The sequence below is a fragment of the Salvelinus namaycush genome, chromosome 14 (genome assembly GCF_016432855.1).
Source record: "Salvelinus namaycush isolate Seneca chromosome 14, SaNama_1.0, whole genome shotgun sequence".
Classification (NCBI taxonomy): domain Eukaryota; kingdom Metazoa; phylum Chordata; class Actinopteri; order Salmoniformes; family Salmonidae; genus Salvelinus; species Salvelinus namaycush.
The window spans coordinates 6,092,367-6,114,870 of NC_052320.1; the positions used below are offsets into that span (position 1 = coordinate 6,092,367).

The 22,504-nt window shown below is 48.0% G+C and overlaps 1 protein-coding gene across 1 annotated transcript in view; it reads right to left on the bottom strand.

Moving 5' to 3' along the window:
- LOC120059576 (plexin-B1-like) overlaps window positions 1-22,504 on the bottom strand; it is a 32,221-nt gene that overhangs the window by 6,068 nt on the left and 3,649 nt on the right. The window contains exons 4-33 of the mRNA XM_039008707.1: window positions 18,423-18,551; window positions 18,002-18,102; window positions 17,738-17,870; window positions 17,027-17,183; window positions 16,807-16,915; window positions 16,608-16,716; window positions 15,546-16,214; window positions 14,420-14,518; window positions 14,190-14,312; window positions 13,925-14,018; window positions 13,676-13,842; window positions 13,429-13,580; window positions 13,218-13,323; window positions 12,960-13,096; window positions 12,615-12,791; window positions 12,447-12,530; window positions 12,296-12,380; window positions 11,726-11,968; window positions 11,444-11,620; window positions 11,081-11,229; window positions 8,392-8,492; window positions 7,900-8,117; window positions 7,531-7,709; window positions 7,325-7,391; window positions 3,863-4,009; window positions 3,521-3,689; window positions 3,205-3,308; window positions 2,778-2,862; window positions 2,223-2,389; window positions 1,937-2,097 (exon numbers count right to left, since the gene is read on the bottom strand). Coding sequence (XP_038864635.1) covers window positions 1,937-2,097; window positions 2,223-2,389; window positions 2,778-2,862; window positions 3,205-3,308; window positions 3,521-3,689; window positions 3,863-4,009; window positions 7,325-7,391; window positions 7,531-7,709; window positions 7,900-8,117; window positions 8,392-8,492; window positions 11,081-11,229; window positions 11,444-11,620; window positions 11,726-11,968; window positions 12,296-12,380; window positions 12,447-12,530; window positions 12,615-12,791; window positions 12,960-13,096; window positions 13,218-13,323; window positions 13,429-13,580; window positions 13,676-13,842; window positions 13,925-14,018; window positions 14,190-14,312; window positions 14,420-14,518; window positions 15,546-16,214; window positions 16,608-16,716; window positions 16,807-16,915; window positions 17,027-17,183; window positions 17,738-17,870; window positions 18,002-18,102; window positions 18,423-18,551 — 4,598 coding nt within the window. The remainder of the gene's footprint in view (window positions 1-1,936; window positions 2,098-2,222; window positions 2,390-2,777; window positions 2,863-3,204; window positions 3,309-3,520; window positions 3,690-3,862; window positions 4,010-7,324; window positions 7,392-7,530; window positions 7,710-7,899; window positions 8,118-8,391; window positions 8,493-11,080; window positions 11,230-11,443; window positions 11,621-11,725; window positions 11,969-12,295; window positions 12,381-12,446; window positions 12,531-12,614; window positions 12,792-12,959; window positions 13,097-13,217; window positions 13,324-13,428; window positions 13,581-13,675; window positions 13,843-13,924; window positions 14,019-14,189; window positions 14,313-14,419; window positions 14,519-15,545; window positions 16,215-16,607; window positions 16,717-16,806; window positions 16,916-17,026; window positions 17,184-17,737; window positions 17,871-18,001; window positions 18,103-18,422; window positions 18,552-22,504) is intronic.

Here is a 22,504-nt window from a genome sequence, read left to right on the forward strand (position 1 = left end):
ACACCATAGTGCCCTCAAAGTTCATCAATAAGCTAAGGACCCTGGGACTAAACACCTCCCTCTGCAACTGGATCCTGGACTTCCTGACGGGCCACCCCCAGGTGGTAAGGGTAGGTAACAACACATCCGCCACGCTGATCCTCAACACAGGGGCCCCTCAGGGGTGCGTGCTCAGTCCCCTCCTGTACTCCCTGTTCACTCATGACTGCACAGCCAGGCACGACTCCGATGACACAACAGTGGTAGGCCTGATCACCGACAACGATGAGACAGCCTATAGGGAGGAGGTCAGAGACCTGGCCGTGTGGTGCCAGTACAACAACCTCTCCCTCAATGTGATCAGGACAAAGAAGATGATTGTGGACTACAGGAAAAATAGGACCGAGCACCCACCCATTCTCATCGACGGGGCTGCAGTGGAGCAGGTTGAGAGCTTCAAGTTCCTTGGTGTCCACATCACCAACAAACTAACATGGTCCAAGGCACACCAAGACAGTCGTGAAGAGGGCCCGACAAAACCTTTTTAGGAGACTAAAAAGATTTGGCATGGGACCTCAGATCCTCAAAAGTTTCTACAGCTGCACCATCGAGAGTATCCTGACTAGTTGCATCACTGCCTGGTATGGCAACTGCTCGGCCTCCGACCGCATGGCACTACAGAGGGTAGTGCGAACGGCCCAGTACATCACTGGGGCCAAGCTTCCTGCCATCCAGGACCTCTATACCAGGCGGTGTCAGAGGAAGGACCTAAAAATTGTCAAAGACTCTAGCCACCCTAGTCATACCGGAGCGCCAAGTCTAGGTCCAAGAGGCTTCTAAACAGCTTCTACCCCCCATGCAGAAAGACTCCTAAACACCTAATCAAATGGCTACCCAGACTATTTGCATCCCCCTCTTCTTTTACACCACTGCTACTCTCTGTTGTTATCATCTATGCATAGTCACTTTAATAACTCTACCTACATGTATATATTACCTCAATTAACCTGTTCCCCCGCACATTGACTCTGTACCGGTAACCCCTTGTATATAGTCTCGCTATTTTTATTTTACTGCTGCTCTTTAATTACTTGTTACTTTTGATTTCTTATTCTTATCCATATTTTTTAAAACTGTATCGTTGTTTAGGGGCTCGTAAGTAAGCATTTCACTGTAAGGTTTACACCTGTTGTATTCGGCGCATGTGACTCATAACATTTTATTTGATTTTAATTATCTTGCTATCTGTAGTATCGTATAGCTTTGGAATCGTAACATTACGTACTTTAAAGAAAAATCGACATTTCTCCACATATACACTGACTTTAAGAAGGGACTGTGTTACGATTAGTTTAGCAACTGTGTGACGCAGCATGACAACGTGAACGAGATTGGTCGACAGTCTGCTGTGTGGGGAGATTTCTATCTCCTTTCTATAATATCTCTGGCAACGCACCATGCAATGCACCCTGGACTAAAGAGGCAGACAATTAGGAAAACATGTGCAAGACCCTCCGTTAAATTACACATTTCTCGAGTTAAGAATATCGCAAAAAATATGATCAATGGCTAATTCGAGAGAAAACGTCCTCCTGAGTTATGACATTGGTCAGTATTGAAATCTGACATGTATGATAGACGTTTTCACCATCTAAAAGTCATATTCCTATTAACTTCCAGTGTAGTGAGAAAGACTTCATCACGGTGCTACGTCACACCGGCCGGATTTCTGCCTGCTTGAACGCCAATAACTCAGATACACATCAAAACGTGAAATGACCCAGAGAATAGATAGAACGTCACTCAGAGATGCACAAAAACAATATAACATTCAAAATGGGTGAACCTTTCCTTCAATGACGAGGCCCTGATCTGTATTGGTTGCTGTTATTATAAAAGATAGGAAACACTTCAGTGTTTGCAAGCAAATGAACCAGTAGTAGTGCTGAGTTGTTACCTGTTAGTCTTCCAGATGTGGATGGTCTCAGAGTCTGTGATGTTGTGCTGCAGAGCCTGCTCATCCAGCAGGTCAAAGAAGTACTTGACAGCCATGGGAACTGGCTGGTTAGTGCTCAGGATCACTGTGAACAAGTCATCCACAAACTTCTGCAGTGTGCCCTGGGAGGGAGAGCAGGAAGTTATGGGGATAAATATGTGCAAATGTTGAGTGTAAATTGTTACAAATACTGTTTGTGGTTGAGCCTATGTGTGTGTGGGATTGTGTTGCATGGGCATTCTGGCACCTTCATGGAGAGTAGGCGGGTGAGGTAGATCTCAGGGATGGCTTTGGCCCTCTCTCTCTCCCTCAGGCTGCCACGCCTGTGTTTGGGAAGGTCTGGCTCCTCGTTGGCTTTCACCAGGTGCCAGAGCTTCACGCCTCCCTCGTCCCCATCATCCAACATGGGTGTCTCTGTAAGACAGAGGAACACGCATGGTCATATAGTGCCCCTGCAAGCCATCTCTGACCTAGTCTTGGTAGATAAGGTAAGGTCACCCTTATGCAGTTGAAGGGCAGTTTCTTCAGAAAAACACCATTGCTAGTTATACAGTATCACACCGTAACAAAATAATCTTGTGTGAATTGTCTGAATGTGGTTGTTGTGTTCTATTGATGCTAAACACTATCCTATGACCATGCTGCCCTAGATTATAGATTAGTTGAGACTCACTCTCTCCAGGAATGTAATCATGGCTGTCATTGTGCAGACTTACTCTCTCCAGGAATGTAATCATGGCTGTCATTGTGCAGACTCACTCTCTCCAGGAATGTAATCATGGCTGTCATTGTGCAGACTCACTCTCTCCAGGAATGTAATCATGGCTGTCATTGTGGACGTGTTTGGTGTTCCGGGGTACCAGTGCAACAGTGGCTCCATCCGGAACCTGCAGACCATTTGTGAAATCATGAAATCAAGTTAACAAAGTAACAAAAAGGAGACTTTACAGTGATGTAGTTAGTCATTCTGTTTAAAGGGATTGTTACACATTTCATCTACTTCCCCAGAGTCAGATGAATTCATGGATACCATTTGTATGTCTCTGTGTGCAATTTCAAGGTAGTTTCTGGAGGCATTGCTAACTGATGTTTGCGCAATGACAAAGTCTGCAGGAGCAGCTAGCATGTTAGAAGAAAAAAGGGCTTTATAGCCAAAATGTCGAACTATCCCTTTTAGGGGGATAGGGAGGGATATAATGTGATGGGATGTGTGGCCTGCTGTGTCTGACCTTGTAATGCTGCAGGGTGTTGAGGCGTTTCCAGGAGCCCTGCACCACTGACGTCAGGTCCTCGTCAGACAGAATCAGGTGACCTGCCGTGCCCGCACGCCACTCTGATCAAGGACACAATACAGAAAATGAAACAGTTCATTATAAATGTCACGACCAAGGAAGGATTCTGTTGGCTTTGTCAATTCTATAGTATGTCCATTAACTTGGATACATGTTATTTGGCTTGACTTCGACCTGGCATGCCAGGATGGACGAGGATGTCACCTTTTCATATTGAACAGTGAATGATAAGCGAGCTGTAGAGGAGGCTCACCCAGGTGGAGAGAGTCTGTGTGGGGCCTCTGGGAGAAGGACATGCCCTTCCATGCTTGCTCCAGGAGCTTCTCCTTCACCTGGGTTATGGTGTCACAGTCCAGCACCTTGGCAGGAGCCGTCTGGGGCACGCCACCGTTGCCTGTCGCTGGCATGAGGACATTCAGTGTCTGAAAGGTTAATGGTGGATCATTATACCACTATCCTGAAACTAGGACTACTTCACCATGCTGCATAACTCCTTCCTTTCCAGCCTCTGCTTTGTAATGCAACAGAAAGCCTTGCATGTAGATGTGTATTAGTGGTAAAGGGACATCAGGGTTTGTGTGTGCTGTGCTCTCACCAGGGTTTTGTAATCTACGTCCTCGCGGAGCAGCCTGTTGTCGTTGAGTGTATACTTGGCCTTTCCTGTCACGACGTCCACCGGTCCCTTGTCCACCTGGTGTTTAATGGCTCTGAACAGCATGTAGAAGGATTCCCCTGCAGTGTCCTAATAACACAACACAGAGACATGGTTCTCTAACGGTCTCTTTAGTAAGGAGACAGGGAGGTGAATGGGGACATGGTTCTCTAACGGTCTCTAGTAAGGAGACAGGGAGGTGAATGGGGACATGGTTCTCTAACGGTCTCTTTAGTAAGGAGACAGGGAGGTGAATGGGGACATGGTTCTCTAACGGTCTCTAGTAAGGAGACAGGGAGGTGAATGGGGACATGGTTCTCTAACGGTCTCTTTATTAAGGAGACAGGGAGGTGAATGGGGACATGGTTCTCTTTTTCTTTAGTAAGGAGACAGGGGGTGAATGGGGACATGGTTCTCTTTTTCTTTAGTAAGGAGACAGGGGGTGAATGGGGACATGGTTCTCTTTTTCTTTAGTAAGGAGACAGGGGGTGAATGGGGACATGGTTCTCTTTTTCTTTAGTAAGGAGACAGGGGGTGAATGGGGACATGGTTCTCTTTTTCTTTATTAAGGAGACAGGGAGGTGAATGGGGACATGGCTCTCTTTTTCTTTAGTAAGGAGACAGGGGGGTGAATGGGGACATGGTTCTCTTTTTCTTTAGTAAGGAGACAGGGAGGTGAATGGGGACATGGTTCTCTTTTTCTTTAGCAAGGAGACAGGGGGGTGAATGGGGACATGGTTCTCTTTTTCTTTAGTAAGGAGACAGGGGGGTGAATGGGGAAATGGTTCTCTGTCTCTTTAGTAAGGAGACAGGGGGTGAATGGGGACATGGTTCTCTGTCTCTTTAGTAAGGAGACAGGGGGTGAATGGGAACATGGTTCTCTAACTGTCTCTTTAGTAAGGAGACAGGGGGTGAATGGGGACATGGTTCTCTTTTTCTTTAGTAAGGAGACAGGGGGGTGAATGGGGACATGGTTCTCTAACTGTCTCTTTAGTAAGGAGACAGGGGGGTGAATGGGGACATGGTTCTCTTGTTCTTTTGTAAGGAGACAGGGGGGTGAATGGGGACATGGTTCTCTTTTTCTTTAGTAAGGAGACAGGGGGGTGAATGGGGAAATGGTTCTCTGTCTCTTTAGTAAGGAGACAGGGGGTGAATGGGGACATGGTTCTCTGTCTCTTTAGTAAGGAGACAGGGGGTGAATGGGAACATGGTTCTCTAACTGTCTCTTTAGTAAGGAGACAGGGGGTGAATGGGGACATGGTTCTCTTTTTCTTTAGTAAGGAGACAGGGGGGTGAATGGGGACATGGTTCTCTAACTGTCTCTTTAGTAAGGAGACAGGGGGGTGAATGGGGACATGGTTCTCTGTCTGTTTAGTAAGGAGACAGGGGGTGAATGGGAACATGGTTCTCTGTCTGTTTAGTAAGGGGACAGGGGGGTGAATGGGGACATGGTTCTCTAACTGGCTCTTTAGTAAGGAGACCAGGGGGTGAATGGGAACATGGTTCTCTGTCTGTTTAGTAAGGAGACAGGGGGGTGAATGGGGACATGGTTCTCTGTCTGTTTAGTAAGGAGACAGGGAGGTGAATAGGGACATGGTTCTCTTTTTCTTTAGTAAGGAGACAGGGGGTGAATGGGGACATGGTTCTCTTTTTCTTTAGTAAGGAGACAGGGGGTGGATGGGGACATGGTTCTCTAACTGTCTCTTTAGTAAGGAGACAGGGGGGGTGAATGGGGACATGGTTCTCTTTTTCTTTAGTAAGGAGACAGGGGGTGAATGGGGACATGGTTCTCTTTTTCTTTAGTAAGGAGACAGGGGGGTGAATGGGGACATGGTTCTCGTTTTCTTTTGTAAGGAGACAGGGGGGTGAATGGGGACATGGTTCTCTTTTTCTTTAGTAAGGAGACCAGGGGGTGAATGGGGACATGGTTCTCATTTTCTTTTGTAAGGAGACAGGGGGGTGAATGGGGACATGGTTCTCTTTTTCTTTAGTAAGGAGACAGGGGGTGAATGGGGACATGGTTCTCGTTTTCTTTTCTAAGGAGACAGGGGGGTGAATGGGGACATGGTTCTCTTTTTCTTTAGTAAGGAGACAGGGGGGTGAATGGGGACATGGTTCTCGTTTTCTTTTGTAAGGAGACAGGGGGGTGAATGGGGACATGGTTCTCTTTTTCTTTAGTAAGGAGACAGGGGGTGAATGGGGACATGGTTCTCTAACTGTCTCTTTAGTAAGGAGACAGGGGGGTGAATGGGGACATGGTTCTCGTTTTCTTTTGTAAGGAGACAGGGGGGTGAATGGGGACATGGTTCTCTTTTTCTTTAGTAAGGAGACAGGGGGTGAATGGGGACATGGTTCTCTAACTGTCTCTTTAGTAAGGAGACAGGGGGGTGAATGGGGACATGGTTCTCTTGTTCTTTTGTAAGGAGACAGGGGGGTGAATGGGGACATGGTTCTCTTTTTCTTTAGTAAGGAGACAGGGGGGTGAATGGGGACATGGTTCTCATTTTCTTTTGTAAGGAGACAGGGGGGTGAATGGGGACATGGTTCTCGTTTTCTTTTGTAAGGAGACAGGGGGGTGAATGGGGACATGGTTCTCGTTTTCTTTTGTAAGGAGACAGGGGGTGAATGGGGACATGGTTCTCTAACTGTCTCTTTAGTAAGGAGACAGGGGGGTGAATGGGGACATGGTTCTCTGTCTCTTTAGTAAGGAGACAGGGGGGTGAATGGGGACATGGTTCTCTGTCTGTTTAGTAAGGAGACAGGGAGGTGAATGGGGACATGGTTCTCTTTTTCTTTAGTAAGGAGACAGGGGGTGAATGGGGACATGGTTCTCTGTCTCTTTAGTAAGGAGACAGGGGGTGAATGGGAACATGGTTCTCTGTCTGTTTAGTAAGGAGACAGGGAGGTGAATGGGGACATGGTTCTCTTTTTCTTTAGTAAGGAGACAAGGGGTGAATGGGGACATGGTTCTCTGTCTGTTTAGTAAGGAGACAGGGGGGTGAATGGGGACATGGTTCTCTGTCTGTTTAGTAAGGAGACAGGGGGTGAATGGGGACATGGTTCTCTGTCTGTTTAGTAAGGAGACAGGGGGTGAATGGGAACATGGTTCTCTGTCTCTTTAGTAAGGAGACAGGGGGTGAATGGGAACATGGTTCTCTGTCTGTTTAGTAAGGAGACAGGGGGGTGAATGGGGACATGGTTCTCTGTCTGTTTAGTAAGGAGACCAGGGGGTGAATGGGAACATGGTTCTCTGTCTCTTTAGTAAGGAGACCAGGGGGTGAATGGGAACATGGTTCTCTTTTTCTTTAGTAAGGAGACAGGGGGGGTGAATGGGGACATGGTTCTCTGTCTCTTTAGTAAGGAGACAGGGGGGTGAATGGGGACATGGCAGGCTGAGAGACTCACCCTCAGGAAGGTAAACAGACACATGGACATCCAGTTGGTCAGCAGCTTCTCCACCACTGACTCAGTTCTGAAACAGGACAACATATTCAATATGAATGTGTCTGATATTGATAAGAAAACCCATCCACAACAGACCTTAGAAGACCTCGCAAGAAGCCTGTCATTACCAAGACTGAGGAGAACATTGTACTGATCATCCCCCTCACCTTCGCAGCATCAGTCTGGGGTTCTTGGCCATGTACTGCACCACCAGGTCGTTGAGCAGAGTCTTCAGGATGTCAGTGAAGTACTCCAGCTTCCCATGCAGGGCCACGGTGAGCAGGGAGGCCACGTAAGCCCGGTCCCGAGGCGAAAAGGTCCGCTGCACCTCCAGGGTGTGGATGAACTGGGAGAGAGGGACACAAAGGGGTCAAAACAGTGACACGGTGAAAGAGAAGCATTAAATACATGCATTATGATATTACTATGATATTACTGTAGATGTTTTAGAGTCTGAATGACATTGAGGTAGTTCGAGTTCAGTCAACAACAAAAGAGACTGGACATCATACTTATTCAGAGTCAGTTGAGGTTACCGTGGTGAGGAATAGTTTGCTGTTGAGGAGGTTGGACAACTGAACCAGCCCCTGCTCCACCGTCTGTCTACGGCACTCCGGCACGTCCAACTCTCGCCTCAGTGGCGACTCCCGGTGGCCAGGGAAGAAAATGCGCTCTGCATACGCCCTGTAGTCCAGGAAGGGGATACCAGAACCCACCAGGTCACTGGAACAGTCCATCATTTCAGTCATCAGGTCTGCACAAGAGGAAGAAGAGGGGAAGAGGGAGGGAAATAAACCACATTGAGATATAATGAGAATCTTTTTAGCAAAAGCATATGTAACCCACACCCGAAAAACTCTCCTTATTTAAGTCCACTTTAGGTTTTTGAGATATAAGATGCTGTTATGTCCAGGTCTCTCTTGAAAAATAGATGTTTATCTCAACAAGAATAACAAGGTTAAATATAAGTTAAATAAAGAAATAAAACATTTATATGTAAATGTATTGCTTCTGGTGCTTTATCATACCAGTGAACTCCTTCTTGCAGCGGTCCCTCACACTGGTCTCCAGATTCTCCAGCTGAATCTGGACCTTCTTGTAGTCCCTCACGGCCTGTTTGCTCTTCCTCCTGACAAAGAGACATATGGACAGACAGAAGAGCTCACATCCAGTAAACCGAGCATTACTTTGAACAGATGAAATGGTTTATACTTGGTAGACTACAGTGACTGTGTTGACACCCACCTGTATATGAGCACTATGACGAGGATGATGAGGGCTATGATGCAGGCCCCACCCCCACCTGTATATGACCACTATGACGAGGATGATGAGGGCTATGATGCAGGCCCCACCCCCACCTGTATATGAGCACTATGATGAGGGCCATGATGCAGGCCCCACCCCCACCTGTATATGAGCACTATGACGAGGATGATGAGGGCTATGATGTAGGCCCCACCCCCACCTGTATATGAGCACTATGACGAGGATGATGAGGGCTATGATGCAGGCCCCACCCCCACCTGTATATGACCACTATGACGAGGATGATGAGGGCTATGATGCAGGCCCCACCCCCACCTGTATATGAGCACTATGATGAGGATGATGAGGGCTACGATGCAGGCCCCACCCCCACCTGTATATGAGCACTATGATGAGGATGATGAGGGCTATGATGCAGGCCCCACCCCCACCTGTATATGAGCACTATGATGAGGATGATGAGGGCTACGATGCAGGCCCCACCCCCACCTGTATATGAGCACTATGACGAGGATGATGAGGGCTACGATGCAGGCCCCACCCCCACCTGTATATGACCACTATGACGAGGATGATGAGGGCTATGATGCAGGCCCCACCCCCACCTGTATATGACCACTATGACGAGGATGATGAGGGCTACGATGCAGGCCCCACCCCCACCTGTATATGACCACTATGACGAGGATGATGAGGGCTATGATGCAGGCCCCACCCCCACCTGTATATGAGCACTATGATGAGGATGATGAGGGCTACGATGCAGGCCCCACCCCCACCTGTATATGAGCACTATGATGAGGATGATGAGGGCTACGATGCAGGCCCCACCCCCACCTGTATATGACCACTATGGCGAGGATGATGAGGGCTATGATGCAGGCCCCATCCCCACCTGTATATGACCACTATGACGAGGATGATGAGGGCTATGATGCAGGCCCCACCCCCACCTGTATATGAGCACTATGATGAGGATGATGAGGGCTATGATGCAGGCCCCACCCCCACCTGTATATGAGCACTATGATGAGGATGATGAGGGCTACGATGCAGGCCCCCCCCCCACCTGTATATGACCACTATGACGAGGATGATGAGGGCTATGATGCAGGCCCCACCCCCACCTGTATATGACCACTATGACGAGGATGATGAGGGCTATGATGCAGGCCCCACCCCCACCTGTATATGAGCACTATGATGAGGATGATGAGGGCTACGATGCAGGCCCCACCCCCACCTGTATATGAGCACTATGATGAGGATGATGAGGGCTACGATGCAGGCCCCACCCCCACCTGTATATGAGCACTATGATGAGGATGATGAGGGCTACGATGCAGGCCCCACCCCCACCTGTATATGAGCACTATGATGAGGATGATGAGGGCTATGATGCAGGCCCCACCCCCCCCTGTATATGAGCACTATGATGAGGATGATGAGGGCTACGATGCAGGCCCCACCCCCACCTGTATATGAGCACTATGATGAGGATGATGAGGGCTACGATGCAGGCCCCACCCCCACCTGTATATGAGCACTATGATGAGGATGATGAGGGCTACGATGCAGGCCCCACCCCCACCTGTATATGAGCACTATGATGAGGATGATGAGGGCTACGATGCAGGCCCCACCCCCACCTGTATATGACCACTATGATGAGGATGATGAGGGCTACGATGCAGGCCCCACCCCCACCTGTATATGACCACTATGATGAGGATGATGAGGGCTACGATGCAGGCCCCACCCCCACCTGTATATGAGCACTATGATGAGGATGATGAGGGCTACGATGCAGGCCCCACCCCCCCCCGTATATGAGCACTATGATGAGGGCCATGATGCAGGCCCCACCCCCACCTGTATATGAGCACTATGACGAGGATGATGAGGGCTACGATGCAGGCCCCACCCCCACCTGTATATGACCACTATGACGAGGATGATGAGGGCTACGATGCAGGCCCCACCCCCACCTGTATATGAGCACTATGATGAGGATGATGAGGGCTATGATGCAGGCCCCCCCCCCACCTGTATATGACCACTATGACGAGGATGATGAGGGCTACGATGCAGGCCCCACCCCCACCTGTATATGACCACTATGATGAGGATGATGAGGGCTATGATGCAGGCCCCACCCCCACCTGTATATGACCACTATGACGAGGATGATGAGGGCTACGATGCAGGCCCCACCCCCACCTGTATATGACCACTATGATGAGGATGATGAGGGCTATGATGCAGGCCCCACCCCCACCTGTATATGACCACTATGATGAGGATGATGAGGGCTATGATGCAGGCCCCACCCCCACCTGTATATGACCACTATGATGAGGATGATGAGGGCTATGATGCAGGCCCCACCCCCACCTGTATATGACCACTATGATGAGGACAATGAGGAGGCCCCACCCCCACACCCACCTGTATATGAGCACTATGACGAGGACAATGAGGGCTACGATGGAGGCCCCCACCCCCACGCCCACCTGGGCCTCCAGGGGGAAGGTGGACTGGACCTGGGTGTCATACTGCACTCTGCCCAGGGAGAAGTTCAGGTTGCCCATCTGGACCTGGGACAAAACAGCGGTGGATTTTAGAGTGGGAGGATTGAAGTGTTTTATACATCTCAACCCTACTATCACCACAACTATAGTCACTAGATCATCCAGCAACAGCATTACTCATCACATTCAGAGTTACAGGTGTGACTATCCTCCAAAATGTAAGACGTGCCCTCTCTGATTTCCAATTTCAACAGTGGTGACCCAAGGAGTGAGGACGTACAGTGAACTCGGGGAGAGAATCCATGCCCTCCTGCTTCTTGCTGGCCATCACTGAGGGCTGCTGGGATGGAGGCTCACAGTAGAGGTGGTTATGGGTCAAGGTCTTCACCGAGCACACCCCATCCCCGATCAGAGCCACCACCTCCTCCTTAAAGATGGCCAGGTCCAGGTTCTCCCCCTGATTCAGAACAATACTGATATTAGACAAAAACAGACAACACTCATAGGCTCTGAAAAACTGTTGCAGAAGGTGTTATGGTAGGAGATGGGATGTAGCAGACACCTCCACAGAGATGATGCTGCCAGGTTTGTGCTGGTAGGGTTTGCTGGGGTCATTCTGGTTCAGTGGGATTAGGATGGGGTTGAGCTCGTAACTGAAAGCCCCGCTGCCCACAGCGCTGAAGTCAAAGTGCAGGTTATCCAGTAGGAAGTCCACCTTGACCCGGGCATTGTGGGCCTCCGTCCCCACGGCAGGCGTAGGGCACAGCATCAGAGAGGAGCTGCTCACGGCACAGTGCGTCTCAAACTGGAGAGGGAGAGATGATACAGAGGAGTTGATTTATAAACTGGAGAGGGAGAGATGAGACAGAAGAGTTGATTTATAAACTGGAGAGGGAGAGATGAGACAGAGGAGTTGATTTATAGATCAAGCACATAGAAACATGATATTTTTTGCAGCAAAAAGAGTAAGGATGTTTTGCCCTTTGCTATTTAAGGAAAGCAGTGAATGATTCTCAACTTTACGGTGATACATTGCACGACATTATCAAAGAAAAGAGTGTCTATCCCTCAATGGAAGCAAGGAGACAACTGAACATCATATTAAAGGACTCAACGTGCATTTCCAGTTTACCTGTTTGACAACACAGAGCATGTCTTCAGGACAGTCTGGCTCAGGAACTATCCGTCTTTGCCTCTTGAGTGGGATTTCTCTACATCTCACTCTACTCTCTCCGTCTCTGCTGCTCCTCCTCATCCTCCTGTTCTTCCTCGGAGAGAGGGACTCCAGAGGACTAACGGTCACCCGGATTCTGGGATCCTGGACTACATCCAGGTTTTGTCCGGACACACGTATTAGTCTTCCACCACTGGACACACAGAGAGAAGACTTTAATAACAAAATGGTATATATTTCTGACACAATGTGTTGTGAGTGACAGTGTCCCACCCACCTGAGAAAGCTTTTGGAGGGTGTAGCCATGGTTACGTTAGGGTCTGAGGTGTAATAGTAAATGTCTCCCTCTAGATGGCGCTCTGCTCTACCAAATCGGACAGTGATTCCATGTGCTCCGGTTCTGTTGCTGCCACCAGTCATACATGTAATCTGGTCATCCATGACCTCCGAGGAGCTAGAGAATGAGTTGAACCAGATATCACAACTACTGCTACAGAATATTACAGGGCCTTTATTGAGGAAACTGACAAATTAATTATGAATTCTCTCACATAACGCAGACACCACTGTAAACCACTGTTTGATCTGGTGACTGAATGTTACAGATACGTAAGAGACTCACATGAGGCATGGGACTCCTCCAATCAGCACGCTGACCTCACTGAGATGTCCAGTCTTCAGGCTCTGGCCCATTACGGTCAACGCAGAGCCCCCAGCCTTGGGCCCCTTATGAGGGGCTATCTCCATCAGAACTGGGTCCTGAGGAGAAGAGAAGGGGCATTAGAAAAGAAAACTTGATCAGACTTCATTTGAGGGCCAGTATTGTCCACTCGGCTAGATCAGCATTTTAATAGAAGATAACAAAGTCTGTTATAGTTACCTGGAAGCTGAACCTTTGACCGGAGAATCCAAGTCCTCCTCCTCTCACCTCGACTGAGGCCTGGCCACTCTTCTGTCCCCCACTGGCTGTGGTCTCACACACAATCCTACAGAACAATGGAGGATTAAAGCAGGTTGCTACTCTGAATGCAGATACAACTAGAGATGCAGAATATAGAAGAAATAAACGTTTTTGCATAAGAACAACATACCTTGAGGAGATCTCATATCTGCTGTTGATGACCGTGCAGGGGACACCAGCTAAAGTGACAGAGTTCTGGATGTCTTCTGCTTTCTGTCCCAGATTGGAGCCTGAGATGGTCACCACAGTACCACCATCTACTGGTCCAGAGATGGGCTCCATCTGCAACGCAGTCATGGAGAAGTCAACAAACGAGCCTATTTCACTGTCTGAAGACGAAAACACATGAAAAGACAATGACCCAAATCAAGCCTCACAAAGTGGATGACGGGTGCTGGGCAGGACTGCTTGATCTCGCCAGCGCAGGAGTCCCGGAAACTGCATCTGGAACGAGTTCCCCCGCACCACACACAGCCGTACTTCTGATCAGCCGTACGACACCGGCTGCAGTCTGACCGGCCCACAGAGCAGTTAAACAACGTCACTGGAACAAAGAGGATACCAGAAGTCAACGACCCAACAACAGCACAGATCTACATCAATAGTTCTTCTCCTTTGTAACCTACCATGAAGGTCATCAGCACTATCAATCTGAAAGGTGTCTCTCCTCCTCACATTGATCACGGCATCGTACTCCTCCACAAAGGCAGTATAAGCGTACTGCAACAACATGACAAAATAAGTCAGTCGTAGCCGTGAATGTAATCATAGCTTTCATGCATAGCTGAAATATCACTCTTCAAAAAACATGGAACAACCTACAGACAAACACTGTTCAAATTAACAGCATTTTTGCAATACCACATAATCTGATATTGAATAGAGAGTGACCTGGTGTAGCTGGCAGGTGATGAAGTAGAGAGAGGGCTGGGTGTCCTCTGTCTCCACGTACGCGTCCACCACCACTGAACGCCCCTCGATGGTCAGGACACACTCATAGTCCAGACCCTCATCCTGATCACACATAGACACACGCACACACCAGTAGATGACACACAGACCGCATTTCACACACCACGCACCTGAAGTCAATAAACCATCAGCCAGCATTCCTCACCCACCTGGAAGAGGTGAAGGTGGCGTCCCACCAGAGTGATCTTCCGCTCCACATTAACAGGAAGTAGAGAGGAGCCCTGGACCATCTCCACACACGGGCAGTCCTACTCACATTATAGGACATATGTTACAGGACACACAGGGGACATCAAACGTAACGGCATCCTACATCTCCAGGTGATGTCTCGTCAATTACAGCCATTAAAAGGGCCGTTCTGCAGCTACATACATTTCCTTGACTTGTAAATTAATGATATGTACCCTTTTATTCTTGAAAAATATAACTTATAAATGCCTCATGAACTTAATTCAACTCTCGTATCCCATCAGAACCCAAACATAAGCTTGTTTTACCCCAATGTTTTAAACAAAGTAAATAAAATAAAAACACTATATAACCTCAAAACATGGCTAAAACTATATTTTTTACATCACGGATGGTCAGTCCATGCATTCATAGCTACATTTCTCCAGCCCCATCCCTTCTCTTTTTTTATACCATGTTATTGACTTGTTTATTGTTTACTCCATGTGTAACTCTGTGTTGTTGTCTGTTCACACTGCTATGCTTTATCTTGGCCAGGTCGCAGTTGCAAATGAGAACTTGTTCTCAACTAGCCTACCTGGTTAAATAAAGGTGAAATAAAAATAAAAATAAAAATCTGTTGACCAAAACAGACTTTGTTATTGTTTGAAACTGTAATTGCTGCTTTAAACCAGATTTCCTGTTAGAACAATTAACAATTAATCCCACTCCAAAATGTTGCTCTATAATCTAAAGGTCTATAACATGAGATTGAGGATAATAACAAAGAAACACTGACAAACAAGGTGTAAAAACAAAAAACAGCAGGTTTAGTGTGAACTGAAGACAGCCATGTTCTGATGACTTGAGCTCCAAAGCATTGCCAGTTGACAACTTCAATGACACTCAAAACACACAACATAATGGTGATGCTGTTTTACACACAACACACATATCATGACATAAATAAGAGGGTAGGAATTTGGGATCAAATTAAGAGTAACCTATTTAACACGATGCAAATGCACTTATCTGATTAAACGCATGTCTTGTACTGGGTGCATCAGCTAGACAGCCACTGGCAGTGGAAGCCCTGGCCCACTCACCAGCAGAGCAAAGGAGCCAGACTGGTAGACTGGTGGAGACTCAGACTCAGGGTTAGGTGTGAGGGTAAATGATTGAGAGGGCTGGTTTGGTTCATCAACTCCAGAGGGCACTGTGGCAGAGGATGTTGCAGGGTCCATCTTTGTCTCGGTCTCTCCCTCCCCCTTGTCCCATTCCCTGGTCCAGGGGGGTGAGGCTGTACCTTGGAAGGGGGCCAGGGGGATCTCATCCCTGTCAGAGCCAGTGGGCAGGTCCCCTAACAGGGGGACACCACTGGAGATGGTTGAGGTGGTGTCAGGGGACGAGGGCTCCATCCCAGTGAGGCCAGTCAGTCCAGCAGTACTACTAGGAAACACAGTCTCTAGAGCCTCGGGCCAGTCTAGCAGCTCAACCCTGGTGACTGTTGTCTGCTCTGTTCCGCCAGTAGTCCTGGGGAGACTCCTGTCTCCGTCTCCCTCCACTTTGGTCTCTTCTGCGATGGCCCCTGCCTGCAGACTGGTAGTCACTTCCAGTGTAGTCGTAGCCTGGGTGGCCAGTGTGTTTGAAGGTGTGGTGGTGGCGATGGTTTGTGAGAGGGTGGTGGGGACTGCAGTGGGCTCGGGGGTGGTGGGGGGAGTGGCTAAGGGCACATCCATGCTGTCTGGGACTGGGGGAGTGGTCCTAACAGATACCTTTGTGTATGGGAGTGTTGGATCAGCCAGAACAGTTGGAGTTACAGTATCAGATTGTTTGGTTGCTGGGGGAGTGGCTGTTGGTGGTTTCAACTTGAGATGGTAACAACATGACCAGAGAAGGAGAGAGGAGGGAACGACAGTAAAACGAGAGGATAGGCAAGAAATATATGCAAATAAGACTGACATCACACAAAAAACGAAACGTTTACAACAACAAAAACTAAAAACAGAGACAATGGAATACGACAAGACATGAATAATCTAACAGTTACCCTAGGGCAGTTACCAGTTTCTCTACAAAGCAAACCTGAATAGGCTGGTTAGTAGATATAGTACGTTCCAGTTAGCAGTCCTGTAACTGCACTGACTGATAACCGTAGGTGGACTTACGTGTTTGTTGTAAATTGTGACTCCCTCATCACAGGAAATGTTCGGGGTGCAGAAGTGCTGGTGAATACACCAGTTACAGCCCCAGTGACTGCTCACACACCCTCTGCACCTGAAAAAAGAGAGAAGACGGAGACAGTGAGAGGTTAACAGGGAGAGAAATACAATGGTATTGAGGTAAAATGTCAGCATTTTAACTTACGGCATGCCTCCAGAGAGCTGTTGGACCACGCCACAGTCAAAGAAGGTGAACTCCCAAGCAGCCACTGTCACATTGAGGAAGCGAAGGGACAGAGGGACGGTGACGAAGTCTGAGTAGGAGAGGACATTAGTAGGATAGTTAACTATGGTGATAATTGAGAATGAGAGTGGAATCATTTTGCATTGTAATGTCCTATTGGTCTCCCACCAATGTCACTCACCTTCTCCTTGGCCAATAAGAGGCAGCCTGCTGGCGTCGGGGGTAGAGCAGGTCACACCAGTGTCTGTGACGTTGGCAGGACTTTCCACATCCTGGTAGAAACATTTGTATGCTTCGCCTTCCACTAGACTGGGCAACCCCTTCACTGAAACAGCAATCTGAGAGAGAGACAGAGAGAGAGATAGAGAGACCGAGAGAGATAGAGAGACCGAGAGAGAGACAGAGACAGAGACCGAGAGAGAGACAGAGACAGAGACAGAGACAGAGACAGAGACAGAGAGAGAGAGAGAGAGAGAGAGAGAGAGAGAGAGAGAGAGAGAGAGAGAGAGAGAGAGAGAGAGAGAGAGAGAAAGAAAGAAAGAAAGAGAGAGAGAGGAGAGAGAGAGAGAGAGAGAGAGAGATAGAGAAAGAAAGAAAGAAAGAAAGAAAGAAAGAGAGAGAGAGAGAGAGAGAGAGAGAGAGAGAGAGAGAGAGAGAGAGAGAGATAGAGACCGAGAGAGACAGAGAGAGAGAGAGAGAGAGAGAGAGAGAGAGACAGAGAGAGAGACAGAGAGAGAGACAGAGAGAGAGACCGAGAGAGACAGAGAGACAGAGAGAGACAGAGAAAGAAAGAAAGAAAGAAAGAAAGAAAGAAAGACAGGTGTCAAAGGGTATTCATAAAAAAATGTAAAGCTCAAAACAATCACTGTATCTTGCTCTTCTCATGTCTTACGTCTGTCTCCACTCCAAGGCTGATGTTATACAGGCTTAGGGATTGGATACTGAGACACTGCTGCTGCTGGTCAAAGCTCCACAGCCACTGGCCCTGCAGAGCCCCCCGACTGCACTGGAAACGCTGGCCACACCTGACATCACAGGGGATGTGGGGGTGAGGGGTGGAACACAGGTCCAAAGAGAGGAACAAGTGAGAAGTTAACTTCTATTAACTTGACTCTCTGTGGTATAGAATTAGAATATTCAGTTGGTGCTTCCTCACCTGCCCTCCAGAACACACCAGCCACAGTACGGCTCTCGGGCTGAGAGACAGGACTGACAGTCCAGGTGATCTCCACACTCTGCCACCGGCCGCTTCTCCACCTGAAATGTTACCCACATCCCTTTGTTAAGAACAGCTGTACTACAGTAAATACATGGACAATGAAGCCGTAGAGGTGCTACAATTGTGTTTCCTAGCCAGGCTTTCTAATCTAAAAGGGAGAGTGCCAACGGACAAAATGCAAAAACACACCTGTACCTACCCTTGATCTACTTCACTGCATTCCGCCCACCCGATCAAGGAAAAAAACGACACGTGGCTAAATCTAGTTGATGATTCCTGCCCTATATTAGGAGAGTCAAGTAGCTGGTGACGATGTGTTTGAGCTGTGTTTTGCTGTGTGGTGTCCACTCAGACTAACCATTGTGCTGGTCATGATGTAGATGTGCGTCTCCATCTGGTCCAGGAGGAGGTCACTGCTGATGGGTGAGTTGGGCTGGATGAGTATGGAGGAGTACCTCTCCACCCTACCCCCAGAGCCTAGGAACACCTGGAGGGAAGCAGATGGTTACTGTCGTAAACTATCAATCATTTCCAAGTTGGGCTGTGGCCGTCACAAAATTTCGTCAGCCGGTGATTGTCAAGCAAATAACTATTGGTCTCACGGTAATTGACCGTTAATTAACGTAAACACATCTAGCATCTCCTGGCTTACACGCATCGCCTACAAGCCACTGATGCAGACCTTTGGAACATCTACATTTTAAAAAGTCTAATAAATCCATGTAATATAGCCTACACCTGCACAATAAATCCATTATTTATTTTAGACGGTACTAAAGAAGCATGATTAATATTTCAGAAGAACAGCATACACGGAGTTGTCCTTATGTTAGGTCCTGATGTGGTTATGCCAAATGGCTGTGGGCTACACTAGTTCATTTAGCATACAAGATTTACTTAGAATTCTGTGGCATTATTTTATAGTATGAAGAATACAATTGAACAAAGCTGAATAAAATAGAAAGGATATGTTCTCCAAACGATTTGAGGGAGTGTGCACATGCGGCTATTTTGTGGCATTATAACCAGAGAGGCCCGGCTTCCGAGGACAAGCTCGGCATCAATTGGCCCGTTGAGCGTAATTTCAGTTTGCTTCAGGTGAATAGGATTGGCTGTTGGACTCCCAATAGTATTTTATACCTCATTCCCTCCTTCAGGGAACAGTAGTTATATTCATAACTGTACGTTTTATATGTTCTGTATGTGCTGAGTGTGTACTGTACGTTTATATGTAATGTATGTGCAAACACCCTGACGGCACGGGGACAAAATATGTTATACCTCGTTCCCTCCTTCAAGGAACCATATTTATATTCATAACTGTACGCTCCCTTTTAGACATAAAATCACACCCCAACCCGGCTCAGAGGGTGCCAAACTAGGAGGCCCACGGCAGCCCAAGCACACACAGTTTCCACCGGCTCCAAATAGGGGTTACAGAAGCCACCTTCTTCCCTAATACTTACCCGAGAAGCATAAACTGTCAGATCCCCATATAGGGAACCAGAACCTGCTGCAACTTGGCTTTGTGCACTGACATACTGCCACTGCAGCCCAAGTCCCAAGATCCCACAGTTCCAGAAACAATACTTAACTTGCAAGCCTGAAATGTCAGAACTCGAACAACGAACCGCAAGTCCAAAACAACAGAACACCTGTCGTGACTTGGTAAAGCGCACACGCACGCTGCATAGCATCGGCCAGAGTCGATGAACCACGGCAGGCTGAGGGTCAAACCCACAGGGAACTGTGGTAACCCTACTTAGTGCACACTCTGCACACTGCCGCACATCTCGGCAGCCCAAGGCTAAAACCTGCAGGGAAACTGTGATAACCCGGACAAAATGCTGCCTAACATCGACCAAGTCCATAAACCCTACCGGTTCCAAAAAGGCTCACACCGAGACCTGAGGAGTCTGTAATGCCAGAACACACACAAGGAAACGCAAGTCCAAGACAACAGGGCTTCTGCTGTGACTTGATAATGCTTTATAAAATGCTTGATAAAATCCCAAACGCGCTTGACTGACGCCAAGGCCATGAGCAGGGCAGTCTTGTAGGAATAACCTTCAGGTCCACAGACTCCTTTGGTTCAAACGGAGGTTCATTCAATGTGGAACGGCACCACCAGAGGATGAGACCCTGGGGTAGAGCCATCAATCCCTACATGACATACCGAGATGGCTGCCTTCAATGTGGAAAAAGGCCCTGCTCAAAAATCTCTTGCAAGAATTTCAAAATGTCCACCAAAAGAGCTCTGAAAAAGGATAAACTCCTTTAACCTGACACCAACTCTCAAACGCAGTCATAATCACGTTCAAGGGTAAACCCCAAGCCGACAAATTCAACCATTCAGGGTCCAAACCCACAGATCCGTGCGCCTGGGACAATAGATCCCAATAACCCAGCCCAACAGGCGGATGATCTCTGGGAACCAGGGTTGTCTGGGGCAACGGGGAACCACCAAAATTGACAACAGATCCTCCTGATGGACCCTATCTTCAATGGCCTGAATCAGGTTCACTGGAGAAACGCATAGAGACTTATACGAGGCCAGTGATGTGCCAAAGCGTTCGTTCCCAATGGAGTGCCTGGATCCCTTATTGAGAAGAACAGACGACAATGTGTGTTCTCGCGATGCATAAGATCTACGTCGACTCTGACGAACCGGTCTCATATCTGGACCCCCACCAAGTGGTGCACTCTCCACTCCGTAGAGATAGGACTACCACCCTTGAAAGTAGATCCACACCCGCGTTGAGAGATCTGGGAAGATACGTCCCCCTGAGCAACAGGAAACATACACTGGTCCATATGAGCAGATAACAGGCCAGAGAGAGTGACCGCGTCCCTCCCGGCATGTTGATGTAGCCACCACCATCCTGTTATCATCCAGCGCTGAAACAGACACATCAACAGAAGTCCCAGAGGCATCATGTAGAGGCCATCAGATCCAATAACCGCAGGCACAGAGAAAAGGCACAGAGTGTCCAAGCTGAAACTGTGCAAGACAGATCCAGAATGTGACCCTCCTCTGTTGGGACAAAAATAAGGTTCAGAACCGAGTCCAGAGCGAGACTCAGAAACAATGTGCTGAGCCGGAGTGTTATGATTCACTATGAACCCCAGAGACTGAATATGGGATACCAGCGTGGCAGTGTGAAGCTCCACAAGTTCCTTCAACTCCGCTACGACCAGCCAATTGTCCAGATAAGCCAATACCCTCATCCCCTGGCACCGCATCGGTGCCAAAGCCGCCTCCACCACTATAGAAATGGTGGCGGAGATCGGGAGGACATGAAATATAGTATAGCACATGAAAATATCCATCCTTTATATCTATGGACATGAACCAATTGCTGCAATAGCCGGCGAAGTGTGAGCATTTTAAACTTGCAACCTTGAGGTGCTTGTTTAAAACACGGACCATTGACGGAGTGACACAATGAAAAGGAGGAGAACGCACAGCAAACTGTTGAACTGGAGGAACTCCACTGCGGGGGAGAAAACACCATCAAAGCCACGTTCAACACCAATGGTTCACTCTCCCCTGTCAAATCCAAAGCCAGGGCGTCAGGCTGGCCCAGACTGATGTGATCCGATTCACACTCTGAAAACCCTCCAGAGCCATTCAGGGATAGTATATCATCCCAGGAATCCTAACTCTGAACACTGCCAGAGAAACCGGAATGAGCTTCACTCGGCTGGGCTCTACTCTGTCCACCAATCTTCTACAAAAAGTCAGCCCGACTCCCAATGGAAGTTGAACCCAGCCGGAGACAATGGTCACACAACTGGTCTGAGCCAAGGCCTCCTGAGTGTGTTTCCACCCCAGGAAATAGGATAGCACTCGTGGGTATCTTTTAATTTTCATTGTGAAAACCACATGCCGGTCGGAGGTTCAAACTTGGCTGGTTATTCTTACCACTGGCCATCTTAGTCAAGCAAGGAAGCATTGGCTACACAAGCAGAGCAGAAAGTAGTGGGTTTTTAGCAAACACAAAAACCGATACCAAGACCCAAATCTTGTCACATCTAGGGCAGGGGTTCCAAAACTTTTTAAACTTGCGACCCCATTTTGATATCAAATAATTATTTCAGGACAACAACATGTAAAAACAAAAAGTGATGTAATCCACGGCCAATGTTTACTTTTTTTATGTGACAGTCTATTACAAATCAGTCTGACAGTACTTTAATAACCCCTGTTCTATGAACCAAGTGCGATTTTAGTTATTTTATTTCAGAGTTTCTCTCGCGACCCCAGGAGGGGCTTTCGAGGGCGGGCTCGGCATCCATTGGCCTGTTGGCCGTGATTTTTGTTTGCTTCAGGTGAATAGGATTGGTCGTTGACTCCCCATAGTATGTTATACAGTGACTGACAAAGTCAACTGAAAAAGAGAAGTGACATTTGTGGCTAGAATATGTGGCTAAAAGCAA